The sequence below is a fragment of the Hemiscyllium ocellatum genome, chromosome 16 (genome assembly GCF_020745735.1).
Source record: "Hemiscyllium ocellatum isolate sHemOce1 chromosome 16, sHemOce1.pat.X.cur, whole genome shotgun sequence".
Lineage (NCBI taxonomy): Eukaryota > Metazoa > Chordata > Chondrichthyes > Orectolobiformes > Hemiscylliidae > Hemiscyllium > Hemiscyllium ocellatum.
Window position 1 is genome coordinate 15,164,020 of NC_083416.1, and position 18,651 is coordinate 15,182,670.

Consider the following 18,651-nt stretch of genomic DNA (forward strand, 5'->3'; position numbering starts at 1 on the left):
TGCTGGATGAAGATGAAACTGAACAGGAAGAAGAGGTTGAGATCAGGTCCAAACAGGTCACAGGACTGGTTTCTCATCAGATCCAATCTTCCAACTCAGCACTGTCTTACCTGTCCATCGTCCTTCCCACCTATCTGCTCCACCCTCCTCTTCGACCTATTACCTTCACCCCCACCTTCATCTACCTATTGCCTTCCCAGCTACCTGCCCCCCCAAGCCCCAACCCCTTCCCATTTATCTCTTAGCCCCCAGGCCCACAAGCCTCATTCCTGATGAAGGGTGAAGGCAGCAAAAGAATCTGTACATTAGGTGAAAATGAACTGATAATAATCTCATCCGTATTCTAATGGGTAGCCCTTTGAATTAAATTGGTAGTATTAACATAAAACTTCTTTCTATTAAACTGTGACTCCAAAATCATGACCAATATATTTGGTTTGGAAAAATGGTCGTGCCCTTTGCATTAATTCTCCCAGTCAAATATTAGCTGTTGGTGATTTACCTCTTCCCTGAATTGGAATTCAATAAAATTTGAATCAGGTTTTTAAACGATGCATCTTTCTCATCTGTGTTCAGATTGACACTCTCTGCAGGTGGCTGTTGTATTGCTGAATATGACTGAGGTATATGGTCAGCGAGCGGAAGAAAGGCTCGCATTTATACAGTGTCAAGAGTGTGGTGCTGGAAAAGCACAGCCGGTCAGGCAGCATCCGAGGAGCAGGAGAATCGACATTTTGGGCATAAGCCCTTCATCAGGAATGAGGCTTGTGGGCTGGGGGGAGGGCTAAGAGATAAATGGGAGGGGGTTGGGGCTGGGGGGCAGGTAGCTGGGAAGGCAATAGGTAGATGAAGGTGGGGGTGAAGGTGATAGGTCGAAGAGGAGGGTGGAGCAGATAGGTGGGAAGGACGATGGACAGGTAAGACAGTGCTGAGTTGGGAGATTGGATCTGTGATAAGATGGGGGGAGGGAAAATGAGGAAACTGGTGAAATCCCCATTGATCCCACGTGTGCAGGATCCCAAGGCAGAAGCTGAGGCGTTCTTCCGCACGACATTTGGTGGGAGGGGTTTGGCGATGGAGGAGGCCCAGGACCTGCATGTCCTTGGGAGAGTGGGAGGGGGAGTTAAAGTGTTTGGCCACGGGGCAGTGGGGTTGTTTTGTGTGTGTGTGTCCCAGTGGTGTTTATACATTGTCTTTCCTGAACTTGGGCTGTCTCAAAGTACAGCCAACTAAGTATTTTTGGCATGTAAGTGTAATTGTAATGGAGCAAATGCAGTAGACCGTTCCTGCAAGGTAAGGTCCCATCAGTAAGATAATAATTACATTTGTTTAAGTGATATTGACTGAGGGTAAAATATTAGCCTAGACACAGAAACAAAATTTCCCTTGCTCATGTACAAATAGTATCCAAGGAGATACTATTTTCAGCTCTGATATTTCCAGCAACACATTTGCAGCTCTGATACTCCTTGGATGCTGCCTGACCTGCTGCGCTTTTCCAGCAACACATTTTCAGCTCTGATCTCCAGCATCTGCAGACCTCACCTTCTCCCCATGTACAAATAGTGCCATGGGATATTTAATGTGCACCTGAAGAGGAGGAAGACACATCTATCTTAATGTGCATTCTGGAAGGTGGTAACTCCGACTGTGTCATAATAACTCTGTTGTATTATTGAGTAAGTCAGGAGTTGGAATTATTCCTTCTGATTGTGTCAGGGGTGAGAGAACTGCAATGAAGCCATGATACGCAAGAAAATTATTTCAGATTTAAGAATGCTCTGAAATCATCTGATCCTCCCAATAATGGCAGAATACTTAGTTACCTTTTTTTTAGATTACTTACAATGTGGAAACAGGCCCTTCGGCCCAACAAGTCCACATCGACCCACCGAAGCGCAACCCACCCATACCCCTACATATACCCCTTACCTAACACTACGGGCAATTTAGCATGGCCAATTCACCTGACCCGCACATCTTTGGACTGTGGGAGGAAACCGGAGCACCCGGAGGAAACCCACGCAGACACGGGGAGAATGTGCAAACTCCACACAGTCAGTCACCTGAGGCGGGAATTGAACCCAGGTCCCTGGCGCTGTGAGGCAGCAGTGCTAACCACTGTGCCACCGTGCCGCCCTTAGCACTTGCTAAGAGATAGGTGTCAGCAGCCACCTCATTAGGCAATGAGTGAAAGACCCCTCTTTTGCAGAGCTGCTGAAATGGGAGCTTGATTCTGACAGCACAAACAAACAAACAATCCCCAGGGATGAGCCTGCTCCTGAAGTGAGCAGGTTGTCAGTTCCAAAAGGCCTTATTTTCAGGGCCGTGTTTCCCACCTTTCCATTGGGAAAATTGTTGTTAGCAGCCAATACACATGTACACGTTTTCACACACCAACAGGTATACACATAGGAATATACATACAATAACACTGCCACATAATAACAGCAGACACACACACACATCTACGCACAGTGTTAAGTTGGTTGCAAAATTTGAATTATTCCAATTATAAGTTTACTTTGCCCCAGAACACTTTAGATCTCTAATTAACCTTCTAAAATGGAAATGTAATTTCAACTGAATTTCCCAATTTTTGATATATTTTGTTTTTCAGAAGCATTTGTAAAATCAAGGTGTTTCCTCCAAATGCTTCAAGGTGAATTTGCTTTTATGAACTCGACTTGCTATCCTGCAATAAACGCCCCCCCCCGCCCACCTCTAACTTGGATAGAGGAGGATTGCCCAAGTATAAGGGAAACAATAACTGTGATTCAGATCAGATTTCAAGTGGAATTTGATGTAAGGAGTAAAATAATACATTAGACTGGCTTTATTTGTCTTTTAAAGCACATTAAACTATTCTACACAGCAATCACAATCTTATTGAACACTGACATATGCTGAAGGCGCTGAATGATTTATTCCTTTTCCTTTCTGCACACAGCCTTGGATAACAATTATAGAGACTAAAATTAAAGTTAACATATATTCTTAATTTTTTTTGCATTGGGAATAATTGGGAAACTGTACCTGAAATGTGTTTAAAATTGCACCTTTTTGCTCAAATTTATTTGCATAATCACAAGCATAAAATCTTCCACAAACCAGTAGGAGTGGCCAGTGTAATGTAGTGAAATAGTTTCTATTTTCTTCCCATGTCAAAACCTTTGTTCACGTGATTGAGAATGGAAGCCTGTTACAGTTTTATTAATGTGGACAAAAATGAGCTTATCACCAAAAGTAAGCATTTTAATTTAGACTGTCCTATCCTCCACCTGGGGAGTACCTGCTTTTAAATTGCTGCAGATAATTAAAACCATGTTGTAATTTAATTAGTTTATCAGTAAAATTTTAAAAAATGATATAATCTTAAATGCACTTGAGAAAATGAATTGATTTGCTCCTTAACTTGGGCTTGTGGGCAGTTGGAGGTGATGGCTCAGTGGTGTCATTGCTGGCCTGTTCATCCAGATACCTCGGTTTTGTCCTGGGACCTGGATTCAAATCCCGCTATGGCAGATGGTGGAATTTGAATTCAATAAAAACAAATTGGATTTAAGAATCGTAGTGATGACATCTGAATCCATTGTTGGGGGAGGGGAGGGAAAATATCTGGTTTACTAATGTGAAGGAAGCTGCCATCCTTGACTGTCCCCTGGGCAGTCAGAGATAAGCAGTGCTGGCCCTGCTAGTGATGCACCTGTCCCATGGTTATGAGTGGAATCAGGTTAGAGTAAATAAAAAGTTCAACTCACATGCAAGTTTGCAGACACCACTGACAGAAATGGCTTTGGGTGTAACTTAATAATGCTTAACATTTCCCAATCTTTCACACTGATTCAGTCAATGCCAAATGGGTTATGCCAATGTTACTGGCATAGATGAGCAGAAACTCTCTCCTTAATCTACAGGCCTCAAATAGTCAAGTTTAATGAATGAATTATGAAAGTTAATAGCTGAAAATGTGTTGCTGGAAAAGCGCAGCAGGTCAGGCAGCATCCAAGGAGCAGGAAATTCGACGTTTCGGGCCAGAGCCTTTCATCAGGAATGCCATTTTCCAGCAACACATTTTCAGCTCTGATCTCCAGCATCTGCAGACCTCACTTTCTCCTACAATGAAAGTTAATATCCAATTTTGTGCATTATTGCACAACTCTCCCATTATTGAAGATGATTTGTTGGTTTCATCTCTCCTGTGTTATTTTGCTCTTTCTTTGCTACTGCTTTATCATTTCATCTGCTGCTTTATTAATTGTGTTTTTCTCTTTACTCTTTTCCCTGCTTCACTCTCTGCCTTGATCATCACTCTCCTTCCTTTGCTATTACTGTGTTGCTCAACAAAAGTAATCCACTGAACAGCCTCACACTGGACATTTTAGAGGGAGGTTAATAGCAACAGGTTTCTATTTTTTTTTAAAACGCTGTAGTTAGAGCAAAAAGAGACAAAAGATGGAATGTGATGTGAAGGTTGAGGACTGATGTAATACTGAAGGAAAAGGGTCAGCTCTTGTGAGTGAAACTAGAGAAATATCAGGAAGCTTCTCTCACTCTTGGAATGAATATCATTTCTTGCAACTCCTTTAGGGAGATAGCTCTTGTGATTTTTGTTTTTGAAAACGGTTTATAATTCTGTCTGAGAGTGTGTGTATGTTTTAATCTCTCCTGCTGCCTAGAGGTTGCGTGAGCCCTGTCGATGCTGTAGGGGGTAATGTTGAGAGGGAACTGGGGCTGATTTGTGAGGGCAGGGCGGAACAGGCAAAGGGTCATACACTTGTGTTTGACACCAGCCCGCAGCACCCCGTGCAGTTCGACCCTCGGATGCGAAACTGGCAGCACTGGCAGGGCGGTTGGGGGAACTCTGTCACACCTCTTTCTCTCCCTTTGCCATAAGGACACATGGGGAATTAATCAGAGAGAGAGAGAGATCGAAACTCGGATCAGAGGATAAACCTGCAGAGAGAAACACCGTCAGAGCAAATATTCCGCTGCACCTTTGAATGCACACACTGGGTTATGTCGAGAGAGAGAGAGAGATCTCTTCTGCAGAGCAGCCGCTGTTTTGTTGAGGGTGGGTCCCTGAGTGGAATTGATCGAGGAAGGAGGCTGGTTCAAGGACCTTGAAAACCGACTACCCTGTCCGGCTCCCCGCTGAAGACCAGGTTGGTTGATGCCGGGGCTGAAGAAGCTAGAGATCCACTCGGTCCCACCTCATACCTCTCCGCAGCAACTGGGAGACTCCCTCTCCCTCCTCCTCCTCCTCCTCTTCAAGTGGCACCGAGCAAGTATCGAAAAGGATTAAACCGCTCTTAATTTATTCCCGCCCACCTTTCTTTTTATTTTTCCCTCTTGCAATCGTTATCAGATTTAAAAAATTGTCCCTTTTTTTTGTGAACATCCACAACTATGAACCCAGCCTGTTCAACCTTCATCTGCCTGTAAGCATCTTGCAACTTTCTGAACGAGTTTCTGCTTTAATTGATGATTTTATTGCCGCTGTTAATTTTTTTTATATAATAATTGGACAGGGGGTTGTTTTAAAGGCGGAATTAAACACATTTTAATTGCAGAGAATAGGTATCCCGGAGATGTCAAAGATATAATTTTTTCTGTTTCTATTCTCTCTCTTTCAGATGTTTACACGTGATACTGCCAAGCTTTGAGATTGAGGTCAGTACAATACCGTTTTAAACTCCTCGGATTTCCTTATCTTCTATAAAATGAATGCATCTGGCTAGAAATCTGTTTTAAACAGCCAATCACTCTCCCCCCAATATAGTTCTGACCCTGATGGTCATAATTTTACAAAGTCCTGTGCGATTCTGCAGCTGGGTCGCAGGTAAATATCATTTCCTATCTCTCTTTTATTTTGGGGAAGGTATTATCCTCCGGCCAGTGTGGCACTTTTTAAGTGGAGATTTCTCTGGTCGGTTTGTGGGCTGATTTTTTTTTGCCACCATTCGGGTCGGATGTTGTGAAACTCCAAGGAAGGTCCGGGAAAATTGTACGGAACTCGAATGTTTCCAGATGTGGACATGTTTTGCCGTTCAGCTCGGGAGAGTTTCAGAGATCAGAAACGCCGTGCCCTGGGGGAAATTCCCCCCCCCCCCTCCTCTTCCACCCCCTTCCCAATACCTTGTTACAAAGTGGGGTTGGGGAGGAGGAGGGGGGTAAGGAAAACCCGGAGGCGATCTCTGCTGCTAAGGGAACTGCTTAAAATAATATTCATATTGCATTTTTTTAAAAGTGCAAAATTAAAATAAAAAGCAATGCTTTGAAATGCAGTGCAGACTGACTGTAAAAAAATCCGGGTGAAGTACAGCCAATATGCACCTGCCCTCAAGTGGAAATATACTTGTGTCCAATTGCTTACTGGGAGTGGAAGAGAGTTATCTAACTTCAAGATTCCCCTAAAAAGATGAAGACTTTGCACTGAATAGTGGCTTTCGTGGCGTTGGTGAAGGTGTCTTGGCCCGGATGGAACTTTCCTGGTAGTGCAGCTCTATGGAATGTTTTACATCCAACTGAGAAGGGGTCGGTGCTGCCTCAGTTTAAACTCTCATCCAAAATAGACAGTGTCACATTTCCCCAGCACTGCCCTGAAATATTTCGGCGAGGTTTTGTGTTGCACTGCCTGGAAGGGAGTTTGAACCCACAAACCACTGAAATGAGGCGAGAATGCAGCAGCCCAGCCGTGAACTGATACTTCACTCAGAATCCCAAAGATACCAGGGGATCCGGAATAGAAATTTAAAGGATAATGCAGGTTTTTCTCAGCTTCTAGCCCACACATTGTATGGTAGGGAATAAATTCAACACAGTAATTGATACTCTATATTTACACTGTAATACATCACATATATAGTCAGATATACTGGGAAGAGTGAATCCCATACAGTTATATGTTCGTCACTTACGATGAATCCCATAATTCTATCCTGTCCAGTGTGGATTGTATACTGTTATAGATATAAATAATATTGAGTGAAATGAAGAGTGTGCAGGCTCGGTAGATTAGCTGTGGGAAATGCAGGGTTTCAGGGAAAGGGGTGGGGGTGCATCGGGTTGGGATGTTCTTCAGAGGGCTGGTGTGGACTTGATGGGCCAAATGGCCTGTTTCCAAACTGGAGGGATTCTATGAAATATAGATTTTATATATGGCATGAATTAAATCCCATAGTCATTTGTCATGTAAAGACTGACTCTCATATGATTAATTGCGCTTGATGAAGTGATTCTCTCATAGTAAAATACACAGTGTGAGGTGATTATATAATTGTACATAATATGCAGCAAGAATACCATTCCACTCCCTTAGGCACCTTCCAGCAGTGAATGAGTTATGAAAAGTAAATATCAATGTTGAAAATTTGTAAGAATATTGCAGTAGAGGATATAGCAACATTGACTACATCCAGTATTGGACATGCAAAAAGAAAATTCTTTAATTAATAACTTTTAAGAACAGCGTGATGTTATTGTAGTATTTTACAGTGGGATTAGCACTGTCTACCGTTTTGTAAGTGCAAGTTACTAGCCCTGCTAACCTGAGAAGTCAGAGTTTGTCTTCACCCTGTATTCCTGATGAAGGGCTTTTGCCCGAAACATCGATTTTCCTGCTCCTTGGATGCTGCCTGAACTGCTGTGCTCTTCCAGCACCACTCTACTCCAGAATCTGGTTTCCAGCATCTGCAGTCATTGTTTTTTCCCCTCACTCTGTCCAGTTTATGGCTAATGCAACATGGCTCAGAATTTGAATAGAATTACTAGGCTCACAGTTACACAATGTAACTTGTCAAAATATGAGCCCTCTAAATTGTTGATCACTGAAATCTGTCAGATTAAGACTCAAACTAAAATCTAACAGATAATTTTGCTTTACATTAAGCAGACAATTGAGTATTACTCAATAAACAGGTGGCACAGTGGTTAGCACTGCTGCCTCACAGCGCCTGTAGACCCGGGTTCAATTCCCGACTCAGGCGACTGACTGTGTGGAGTTTGCACGTTCTCCCCGTGTCTGCGTGGGTTTCCTCCGGGTGCTCCGGTTTCCTCCCACAGTCCAAAGATGTGCGGGTCAGGTGAATTGGCCATGCTAAATTGCCCGTAGTGTTAGGTAAGGGGTAAAATGTAAGGGTATGGGTGGGTTGCGCTTCGGCGGGTCGGTGTGGACTTGTTGGGCCGAAGGGCCTGTTTCCACACTGTAAGTCTAATCTAAAAACAGGATATTTACAGTAATTATAAGCCTTAGCAGTATTAAAGTGCCAAAACATCAAAATATTCCTGCTTAGTACTAACCCTCCACATAGATAGAGCTCATTAGTAATCCAGTAGCATGCAGGCCTCTGAGTTGGAGGATGTGGGCTGTGTTCTATACCTGACCCTTGTACTTTATAATCATTGCTGACCTGTAGCATATATCCCACACTAACTTGTAGTGTATAATCTGTGCTGATTTGTAGAATATAATCTGCACTGATTTTTGTTAGCTTTTCCATGCTGATGCTTGATATACATTCCATATTGACCTGCAACATATATTCCATGCTGGTTTGCAGTATATAATCCATACTAGTTTATATATAATCCTACATACGCATTAAACCAAGGCCACTCTGCCTTCTCAGGTGAATGTAAAATATCCTAGTGACGCAATTAAAAAAGACCTTTTTGATCATCTGTGATTTTGATAGCTTCACCCTTGTGCCTGTAGCTGGCTCATCCCTAAACTCTGGAATTTCATAAGTGATCATCTCTTCCTTTCTCTCTGGTATGCTGAAGAACATCTTTCCCTCAATCAGTGTGTTATAAAGTGTTATCTGACCATAGTCACATTGCTGCCTGCAGAACCCAGCCATCTGCATATTGGCTACTGTGTTTCTGACAGTGACCACACATTGGAAATGTTTATTGGCTGAAAAGTGTTTAGTATGTTCAAAAATCGTGAAATATGGGTACAAAAGTAGGTGGCACGGTGGCTCAGTGGTTCGCACTGCTGCCTTACAGCGCCAGGGACCCGCGTTCGATTCCCGCCTTGGGCGACTGTGCAAACTCCACACAGACGTTCTCCCCATATCTTCTTCCCACAGAGGGTTTCCTCCCACTGTCCAAAGGCGTGCAGGTTAGGTGAATTGGGGAGAAAGTGAGGACTGCAGATGCTGGAGATCAGAGCTGAAAATGTGTTGCTGGAAAAGCGCAGCAGGTCAGGCAGCATCCAAGGAACAGGAGAATCGACGCTTCGGGCATGAACCCTTCTTCAGGAAAAGGGCTCATGCCTGAAACATCGATTCTCCTGCTCCTTGGATGCTGCCTGACCTGCTGCGCTTTTCCAGCACCACATTTTCAGGTTAGGTGAATTGGTCAAGCTAAATTGTCCATTGTGTTAGGTGCATTAGTCAGGGCTAACTAGAGGGTGAGGGAATGCATCTGGATGGGTTGCTCTTTGTAGGGTCAGTGTGGGCATGTTGGGCCAAATGGCCTGTTTCTATAGTGTAGGGAATCTAATCCAATAAATGACCAGGCGGAATGTTTTAGTGAGGTGGGTGAAAGGTAAAAGTTGGCCATGGGACAGCACCCTGTCCTTCAAATAGTTGTGTTAAATGTTTATAGCAACCTGAGGGAACAGCTCAAATGTTTTCATATCTGACAGTACAGCACCCTCCCAGTACTACACTGAGTTGTTTTTCCCGAATGGGCCTGGAACCCGTATCCAATCAAATTCGAACCAAAAGTGCTACAACCTGGGCCGCAACAACTGCGAAACATCACCCACAACTATATATAGATGTGAAAAGTTTGATGAAAGAACTGGTTTTAGGGAACCCTTCAGAGGGGGAGAAAGAAAGAGAGGATTAGTTTAGGAAATTCCAGAGTTTAGGGCCAAGGCATCTGAAGGCACAGTTATGGAGCTATTAAAATCGGACAAGATCAAAAGGTTTTGATGAGACGAGCCCAGATATTACACCGGTTAATGGGCCTGAAGGTGAATACAGAGGAATAAGGCCATGAAGAGATTTGAAAGTAAGAATATGAAATTTAAAATTCAGGAACTGATTAATTGGAAATCCCAGTAAATCAGCACGTAACTGCTAACAGGTGAACAATATTAGGTGTGAGTAAGCATGGTTGTAATGATCTCTGGTTCACAGGTGTAGAGTGAACAGTCTACCCTTTTTATTTTTACTTCAGCGTTCATAGTCCGGAAGTGTTTGTCATTATATTTGGCTGGCGATTGGGGCATTGGGTTTTGCTGATTGTACCATTGGCTGATACGTGATGGTCCTTTTCTCATACTGACTGCAGGCCTCGATGGAGGAGAACACAGATTTCAGGCCTCATGTGGAGAATCACACCAGACTGAGGGATGACACAAGCCGCAAGTACGTGCGCCTGTACCAATTGTACAGCCGTACCAGCGGGAAACACCTGCAAGTCCTGGGAAGGAGGATCAGTGCCAAAGGCGAAGATGGGAACAAGTATGGTAAGAACTGACTGATTGGAGCATCTCAGGGCTGGCTGAAGCTGCATAAATAGCAGGTGTGGGATTGCCAGCTGTGTACCTGAGGCAGTGCCTGGCATTACAAATAAAAATACATAAGCACAGTTGGCAAGTTGCGAGTGTAATGCCACCTTGCCAGTGTGATTGAACAATGTTAAGATAATCTTTGACATTTTTCCTTCTGTCACTCTTCATGCTTAGTGTTTTCTTTTCACATTGTTTCACTATCTCTTGAAAAGCAAGTGATTCCCAACATTTATCTTGACTGCTTTACAGCTGTAATGAGAGGTTGGGTTGGGAAATGGGAGGATGGATCACACATGGCCCTTGGTGAGGGTCGGACAGTTAGACTACCGTTAATGAAGGAGCAGCGCTCCAAAAGCTAGTGCTTCCAAAAAAAACCTGACGGACTGTAACCTGGTATTGTGTAATTTTTAACTTTGTCCACTCCAGTCCAACACCGGCACCTCCATGTCGTTAGTAAAACTGATAGATGATGTAACCTAGGCCAACCCGCCTTGTAGACTTCAAAGTGGAGTTCCAGTATGTCCATTTCTCAGTATTGCTGATATTTAATTGCTTTATGTTTGTTCATGTGGTCCATACATAAACTGCTTTTCCAGCATACTGAGAGGATTTGCATTTTTATGGCAACTGTTGTGACCCCAAGATAGTTTAAAGAGTTTCAAAGTCAATAAGATTAGATTCCCTACAGTGTGGAAACACACCCTTTGGCCCAACCAGTCCACACCGACCCTCTGAAGAATAACCCACCCAGACTCATTTCCCTCTGACTAATGTGCCTAATACTATGGGCAATTTAGCATGGTCAGTTCACCTGACCTGCACACCTTTGGACTGTGGGAGGAAACCGGAGCACACCCGGGGAGAATGTGCAAACTCCACACAGACAGTCACCTGAGGCTGGGATCGAACCTGGGATCCTGGTGCTGTGAGACAGCAGTGCCACCCACAAGGTTGCTATCACTGTTGCTCTGCAGATAATTGGCACAGAGCACATTTCCACAAGGATAAATGTTGAATTAGTCAGCTTTCCATGGCATTGGTTAAGGGACGAATGTTGGCTAGGATGCTGGGGGGAAATTGCCTGCTCCTCTACGAACTGCATTGTTGAATTTTAACATCAACCTGAACAGGCAGCTAATTCAATTCGAGTGTAAAAAGACAATTCCCAGTGATAAATTCTGCTTTAATTGTGCAGTGGAATTTCATCTCAAGCTCTGAGTGAGGGTCATGAAGATGCAGCCTTTGGACTCAGAGGGCAGCTGTACCTGAGTACTTGACGACAGCTGAATGATGCATTTTTTGGGAGGGGTGTGATATTGATACCTTTTAATGGAAAGATATTCTTAGTCTATCCCTTCTTCAAGCCTATACTGAAATAATCAGGAAAAGGTCCTGTGTTTTTTTTTTCTACTGCTTTTATTGTGCTAATGTACGCTCCAGTCACAATCCAGCAATCGAAACTGGACAGGGAATGGGATCGATGAACAAGTTCGAGAGCACTGTATCCTGCATTAAAGCTGTGTTGGTGTTCTCCAGCAGAGGGCATCTCTGAGACCTGGGATCAAACTTCTGTAGGTTTCAGTCTCTGGTATAGTTCAGGGTGCCTCTGCACTGAATACCCCACTGACGTTCATCATTTGGGTTCATGCATGGAAGATGCCACTCTGAGAAGAGGTTGCAGATGAGGTACAATTAGCACCTTAGTACAAGTCAGCAGGGGGAAGAAGAAAGAATAACTTATTAATGAAAGGTTCGCTTATTAATGCGACAGAGGGGAGGAGTGTCAGCTCAGTTGGTTGGATGGCTAGTTTGCAATGCAGAGTGACACCAACAGCATGAAGTTCAATTCCAGCACCAGCTGAGGTGACCTATGAAGGGCTCTCCTCCTCAATCTCTCCCCTCACTTGAAGTGTGGTGAAGCCCCCCCAGTTTGAATGACCAGTCAGCTCCTTCTAATGGGAGGTCAGCCATATGGCAACTTTACCTTTACCCCCTAGCAGTGTGGATGAGCATTTAAACATATTCTTCCACTATCAGCTGTGAACTTGATGGTGTCTGTAAGCCAGGGGAGACTCACAAAGCAGTGACCTCCTGCTTCTCCTTGTTTCTTGCATAATTGACAAAAGCTTCAAGTTCAAATCCAATCAATTGGATTGATCGATGAGTTTGAAAAGGAGGCACAAGACATTTCCTTGTTTCTTCAGTAGCAGCTTTGCAGTCCAGAACAATATGTGACCAAAGGAAATTTTCCACCTCCTCATGAATGCATTTTTGATGCTGACCCAAAATTAAGGATGTTCCCAGATTCTTGCATTAAGTGTTTGAAACTTTGTCAGTAATGATTTGATTGTTTGGCAGCATTGAGTGGTTATTGATTTTCCTTCTCTTCGTGACCTCCAAGGAGGCTAGGATTCCTGTAAAATTCTCATGACTAGATATTGATGCTGGGGTGAAGGCACCGAATACACTGTGACAGCGAGAATGGAATCATACACTGATATTGTGTTTGACAAGGACACGGGGCTTGGTTTGTTCATGACAAGCACTAGTTTTATATTATGTACCAAGCTTGTGAAGCAGCATTTTATTGGCTGGGCGTTTGGCTTGATTATCTTCTATCCCCCTTTCCTTTGTCTCTTCCCTTCTCTGTCTCGCCTTTGAAAGGTGTTGATGGATGTTTGGGCTTTTGCTACACTGTTCCTCCTATTTCGAGCCAGTCCTGTCTCTCTTACAGCTTTTCCTTTCACCTGACTATGTGATCACATCTCACTAGTGTGTTTATGCATTAGTAAGGGTATCGCAGTTAAATGTGATTATACCTTCAGCTGATACCCATGCATGCTCACTCAATCTCACAGAGGAGATACAAACAGCAATTGTATGCTTCAGTCTTCTGGACTTTCTGTCTTCCTACCTGAGGCATTGAGGTCATTCACTCAGCCCTATATAACAGAGGGGTAAAAACAATGACTGCAGATGCTGGAAACCAGATTCTGGATTAGTGGTGCTGGAAGAGCACAGCAGTTCAGGCAGCATCCAACGAGCAGCGAAATCGACGTTTCAGGCAAAAGCCCTTCATCAGGAATATAATAGATCCTCACACTACCATTCAGTGGAGGCACCATTACCCATCATTCTTTAGTGTACTCCATCTTGACAAAGGGGAGAGAAGATAATGAGCACGTACGTGGAGACACATTTCTCGATTGGATCCAGTGGATGACTTTGGAACTAGCATGCTGCTTTTTCTTTGAGCTTCTCCCCTCTTGCTAGAGGTTTTAGCCCCTCCCTTCCCTCCCACAGCGAGCAAGGTTTTAAGCCTTCCCCTCCGCTTGTTAAAGGCCAACCTAAGCTGGGATGAATTGATTTCCAATGACACATCCCATTGAGCACTCGCCATGTGTCAGGCGAGATAGTAAGTGTTTCAGGTTACTTAGCAATGGGCAATGTCATCGCTGACACTGCCATTTCGAAATAAAGAGGAATCTTTATTCTTTCTGAGGCACTGAGAGTAAACAAGTGCCTCAAGCTGGGAGAGTTTGCAACATAGAACATATAAGAGAACTCTGATATAATCCAGGGTAATCCCATTAAGAGAATGTAGAGGTATATATCACAGAACACTATAACTGTGTGATGTATATTGCATCATCTATAAACTTTTAACTGTAGTGACATGCCTACATGTAACCTACCAGACCTATGTGTGCTATATTGCACTGTAATTTATAGAGCAGAGGACATTTGATGGATACGTTACAGTAAGAAGGATATTACTCTGCAATGCATGTAATAGAATTCCCTGTGAAATATCCAGTTTAATCTACATAACAGTGGTGGTGCTCTACTCTATTGTAATCTCTAAGAAATTCTTTAGTCACAGGTAGTATATCAAAACTATACATATATCCTGCTCTAATCAATTTAGCAGAACTATGTGTAAGACATAACATTCTAATCTACAAAACTTACCTGTGCCAGATATCCAACGTAATCATATAAACAGTTAAGTGTGTCTTGTTTATCTGCGCAATCCACATAAGGAAAGTTTGTTTAACACATTCAAGTGCAATCAATATAAAAGGGAAGAATGTAATGTAATCCACTGGGATATAGAAGATAAAACCATGGTTGTTACACTGACCTATCATTTTGGAACGTTTCATTTTCCAGTGGTCCTCATGCCATCCAAGTTTCAAATACTTTATATAATTTGGAGCACAGACTAAGGCCCCATCGTACGGTGAACATAGCTACAAAACTGAAATCCCAGCCTCTGTCCGTTTCCTTCCCTTCCCTTCCCTCAGTCTTGTCCATTACGCTGAGTTAGTTGGGGGGAAGTGTCTCCCATTCCAACTGCAATTAAAGATCATAAGAACATTTGAACTAGGAACGGGAATGGGTAATTCATCCCCTCGAGGCTGCTCCACCATCCAATACTATCACAACCGATCTCCTCTCTGCTTCACTCGCACTGTCCTGCCCACTGACCATAACATTTCAAATCTTTCCTAATTGAAAAAATTGTCGCTCTGGATTAAAGCAGAGCTACCTAAATGTTTCAGTGTCTGACATTCTGGCAGTCAGTGATCCTACTACACATCTTCTCTAATCCCAGCATTCCCATTGGCTCCGGCTTCATCTGCCAAGGCAGTATCTCCCTATAGTCTGATGTGTTTCAACGCTGTATGTGTGATAGATTTCATCATCATCTCCATTAATGTAAGTGTGAAATATTGTAATGTAAGAAAAAGAAGACCACTCCATGTAAAATATTGCAGTATAAACTACATAACATAACTGAAGTAGCGATACTGTAGGGCAAGATAAATATTAAAGCTAAATCTGTGAGAAAATGTTGTGTAATCTATGTAACACAATTGAAGATGATATAGCTTGGTATAAACAAACAGACTGTTGGTTTTATATCCCAACCTAACAGTAACACAGAACTGTGCATGCTGTACTGCAGTATAATTGATACAATGGAGCTGGTGGGTTAAATATTCCACTGTAACCTATAGCTATATAAAAACTGTGCCAGATATAGCATTGTGTAATCTGTGCCTTAGTCTTTGATATTACCCATGGTAACCGATATTGTGGAGGTGTTTGTAACATACCGACAGAAATGTTTCTGTGTGTGAATGTATATCCCAGTGTAATCTACAATTTGGAAATGTGAGGGATATATTCTTGTGTTACTTTATCATTCATTCCCATGATATGAGTATCACTGACAAGTCCAGTATTTATTAGTCACCTGTGCTTGTCCATGAGAAGATGGCAGTGCCCCCTCCCTCACCCACCGCCTTGAATTGCTGAAGTCCAGTCAATGTAGGGACATGTACAATGCTATTAAAGAGGGATTCCATGCTTTTGACCCAGCAATAGTGAAAAAATGGCAGCATAGTTTCAGATCAGGATGATGTGTGGCTTAGAAGATGATGGTGTTCCTTTGTGTCTGTTGACTTTGCTATTCAGGTGGTAGATGTTATTAGTTCGACAGGTACAGTTGAAGGGGATTTGGAAGTTGCTGCATTGCTTTGAGCAAATGCTAGACATTGCTTCTAGTGTGCACCGGTGGTTCAGGGAGAGAATAGTTAAGATGGTGGATGGCATTCTAATCAAGCAGGTTCTCTTCCTGAGTGGGGAAGAACTTTTTTTGTCCTTTTTGGAGCTGCACATATCTGGGCAAATGGAGAGTATTTCATCATCTCCTGACTTGGATCTTATAAACAGGCTGTGGGGAGTCAGGAGGTGAGTAACTTGCAGAACTTGTAGCATCTGATCTGCTCTTGCAGTTATATTAATATGACTGAGTTAGGTTTCTGGTCAATGTTGATTTTACATTATAGAATCTTGCGAGAGATATGCCTGTGTATTGCACTTAACAGAACTGTAAGTGATATAGTCCTTGTAACAAAACACTGGGTATGTCCCAGTGTAACAGAACTGTGGATGATACATCTTAATGTAATGGAAGTGGTTGTGACTTATTGTGGTGAAATCTGTGTAACAGAGATATGGAATATACTTTGGTATATACCTCTGACATCTACATAATAGAACCTTGTGTGAAATTTCATGATTCAATCTTTATAATAAAGCTATTTAAGATATTACAGATTAAGCCTCCATAATTGTGGGTGGTACAGTGGTTAGCACTGCTGCCTCACAGCACCAGAAACCTGGGTTCAATTCCTGACTCAGGCGACTGACTGTGTGGAGTTTGCACATTCTCCCCGTGTCTGTGTGGGTTTCCTCCGGGTGCTCCGGTTTCCTCCCACAGTCCAAAGATGTGCGGGTCAGGTGAATTGGCCATGCTAAATTGCCCATAGTGTTAGGTAAGGGGTAAATGTAGGAGTATGGGTGTGTTGCACTTCGGCTGGTCGGTGTGGACTTGTTGGGCCGAAGGGCCTGTTTCCACTCTGTAAGTAATCTAATCTAAGAATTTGTTTGAGGTATTATATATAGCAGAATTCTAATAAACAACTGTCTCATCTATATTACATAATTTAATACATATCTCTGTTTTTTAAGTGTATATTATATATAAGAATGAGTGAGATATCATAATGTAATCCATATAAGAGCATGATATATCCCCTTGCAAACTATAAAACAGAAAACAGTGCAATATAGACGAGTGTACCAGCTGTGCGAGAGATCCCAGAATAATCTATGTAGTGAACTTTGAGCCTAACCAACATAATAAACAATATGAGAAATATATCCCTCTATAATACCAGAGATCTATTTGAGACAAATCCCAGTGTATCCTATGTTACAGATCTGGGTGTGATTCTCAAATAAGCGATTAAAATAAAGCAATGTATGGATGGCATGTAATTTTTCTGATGGAAATGTGTGTAATATTACATTGTAACCTATTTAATAACTCTTTAAGTGATATAATCCTGCACCTTCTTTCAAAAAAGTTGTGTGTGATAAATCATAGCATACTACTCTGTCATATAGATTATACTATGTATTCTGGTGTGGTTTATATCATAAATCAGGGTATGACATATTCTCGTGTTTTCAGCAGAACTGAACTAGTCAGATGTCACATTGCAATATATGTATCAGAAATCCACATTAAGTATTAAGTAAACCATGGAACAGAATGATGTGAATTCATTGTAATCATGGAATATATTTGTGCGCAGTAATAGTGTCTCTACTTGTAAGCCAGGTAGCCTAGGTTTAACTCCCACTTGCTCCAGACGTGTGCAGTAATATTTCTGATCAATTGATTTAAAAGATATTTAGAGCTGTGTGCTATATCCTGGTTTACTTTGAGTAGGTGATATAACCAGGTCTACCCTCGCAGAATTAAGAATGAAGTACTGTTATGGTACCAATATAACAGAACTGTAAGAGTATTCTTACACGTCTCAGTTTAAGAACACGGTGGGGAGTGGTGTATCTCCATGTTAGTTACATAACACCTGCCTGTGAAAAATCACTTTGCAAGCTATACAAATAGAGTGATGTATCCCATTGTATTCTATACCACAGAATTCTGCATGATATATTTGGGTATGACCATGCAGAAATGTGTAGGTAGAGAAATGTGGGGTCTATTTTGAAATACTCTAATACTTTAATATACACAAAGAAACTGTCTGAGATATATTCTGGTGTCACCTCTAACTGAACCATGATATATTCTGGTATCATGTACACAATGGTAATGTGTGTAATATTGCAGCTTTATCAACAGAACAAAACACTGAATGACACCCCTGTGAAAGGTGAATACTCTGAGGAAGCCAGATGTAATCTGTAGTATACATCTGAAGTTAATCTGTATAATGGAACTATGTGGGGTATATTTCCCTTTTATGATTCCTATAACAGACTATTTGATTCAAATTACAATGTAACCTGTATTACAGGTCTGGTTGTGATATGCCCCAGTTTAATCAATAAAATAGAACTGTGACTGGGACATTACAGTATAGTCTGTGCAAGACAGCTGAGCAATTGGTCCCAGTATATAACAAGACTGTGAGTGATATGTCTGGTGTATCCTAGTGTAATCTATGTAACAGAAATCTAGGCTAAATGTTGAGGCATATTCTGAATTAAAATAAAACTGAATGATCTATCACTAT

General features: G+C 42.2%; 1 protein-coding gene across 1 annotated transcript in view; it reads left to right on the forward strand.

Moving 5' to 3' along the window:
* Positions 1 to 5,407: 5,407 nt before the first annotated feature.
* The window catches only part of LOC132823150 (fibroblast growth factor 18-like), a 222,619-nt gene continuing 209,375 nt past the window's right edge, over positions 5,408 to 18,651 (forward strand). Inside the window, exons 1-3 of the mRNA XM_060836719.1 lie at positions 5,408 to 5,441; positions 5,637 to 5,673; positions 10,306 to 10,483. Of these exons, the coding sequence (XP_060692702.1) occupies positions 5,410 to 5,441; positions 5,637 to 5,673; positions 10,306 to 10,483 (247 nt within the window). The 5' untranslated portion in view covers positions 5,408 to 5,409. The remainder of the gene's footprint in view (positions 5,442 to 5,636; positions 5,674 to 10,305; positions 10,484 to 18,651) is intronic.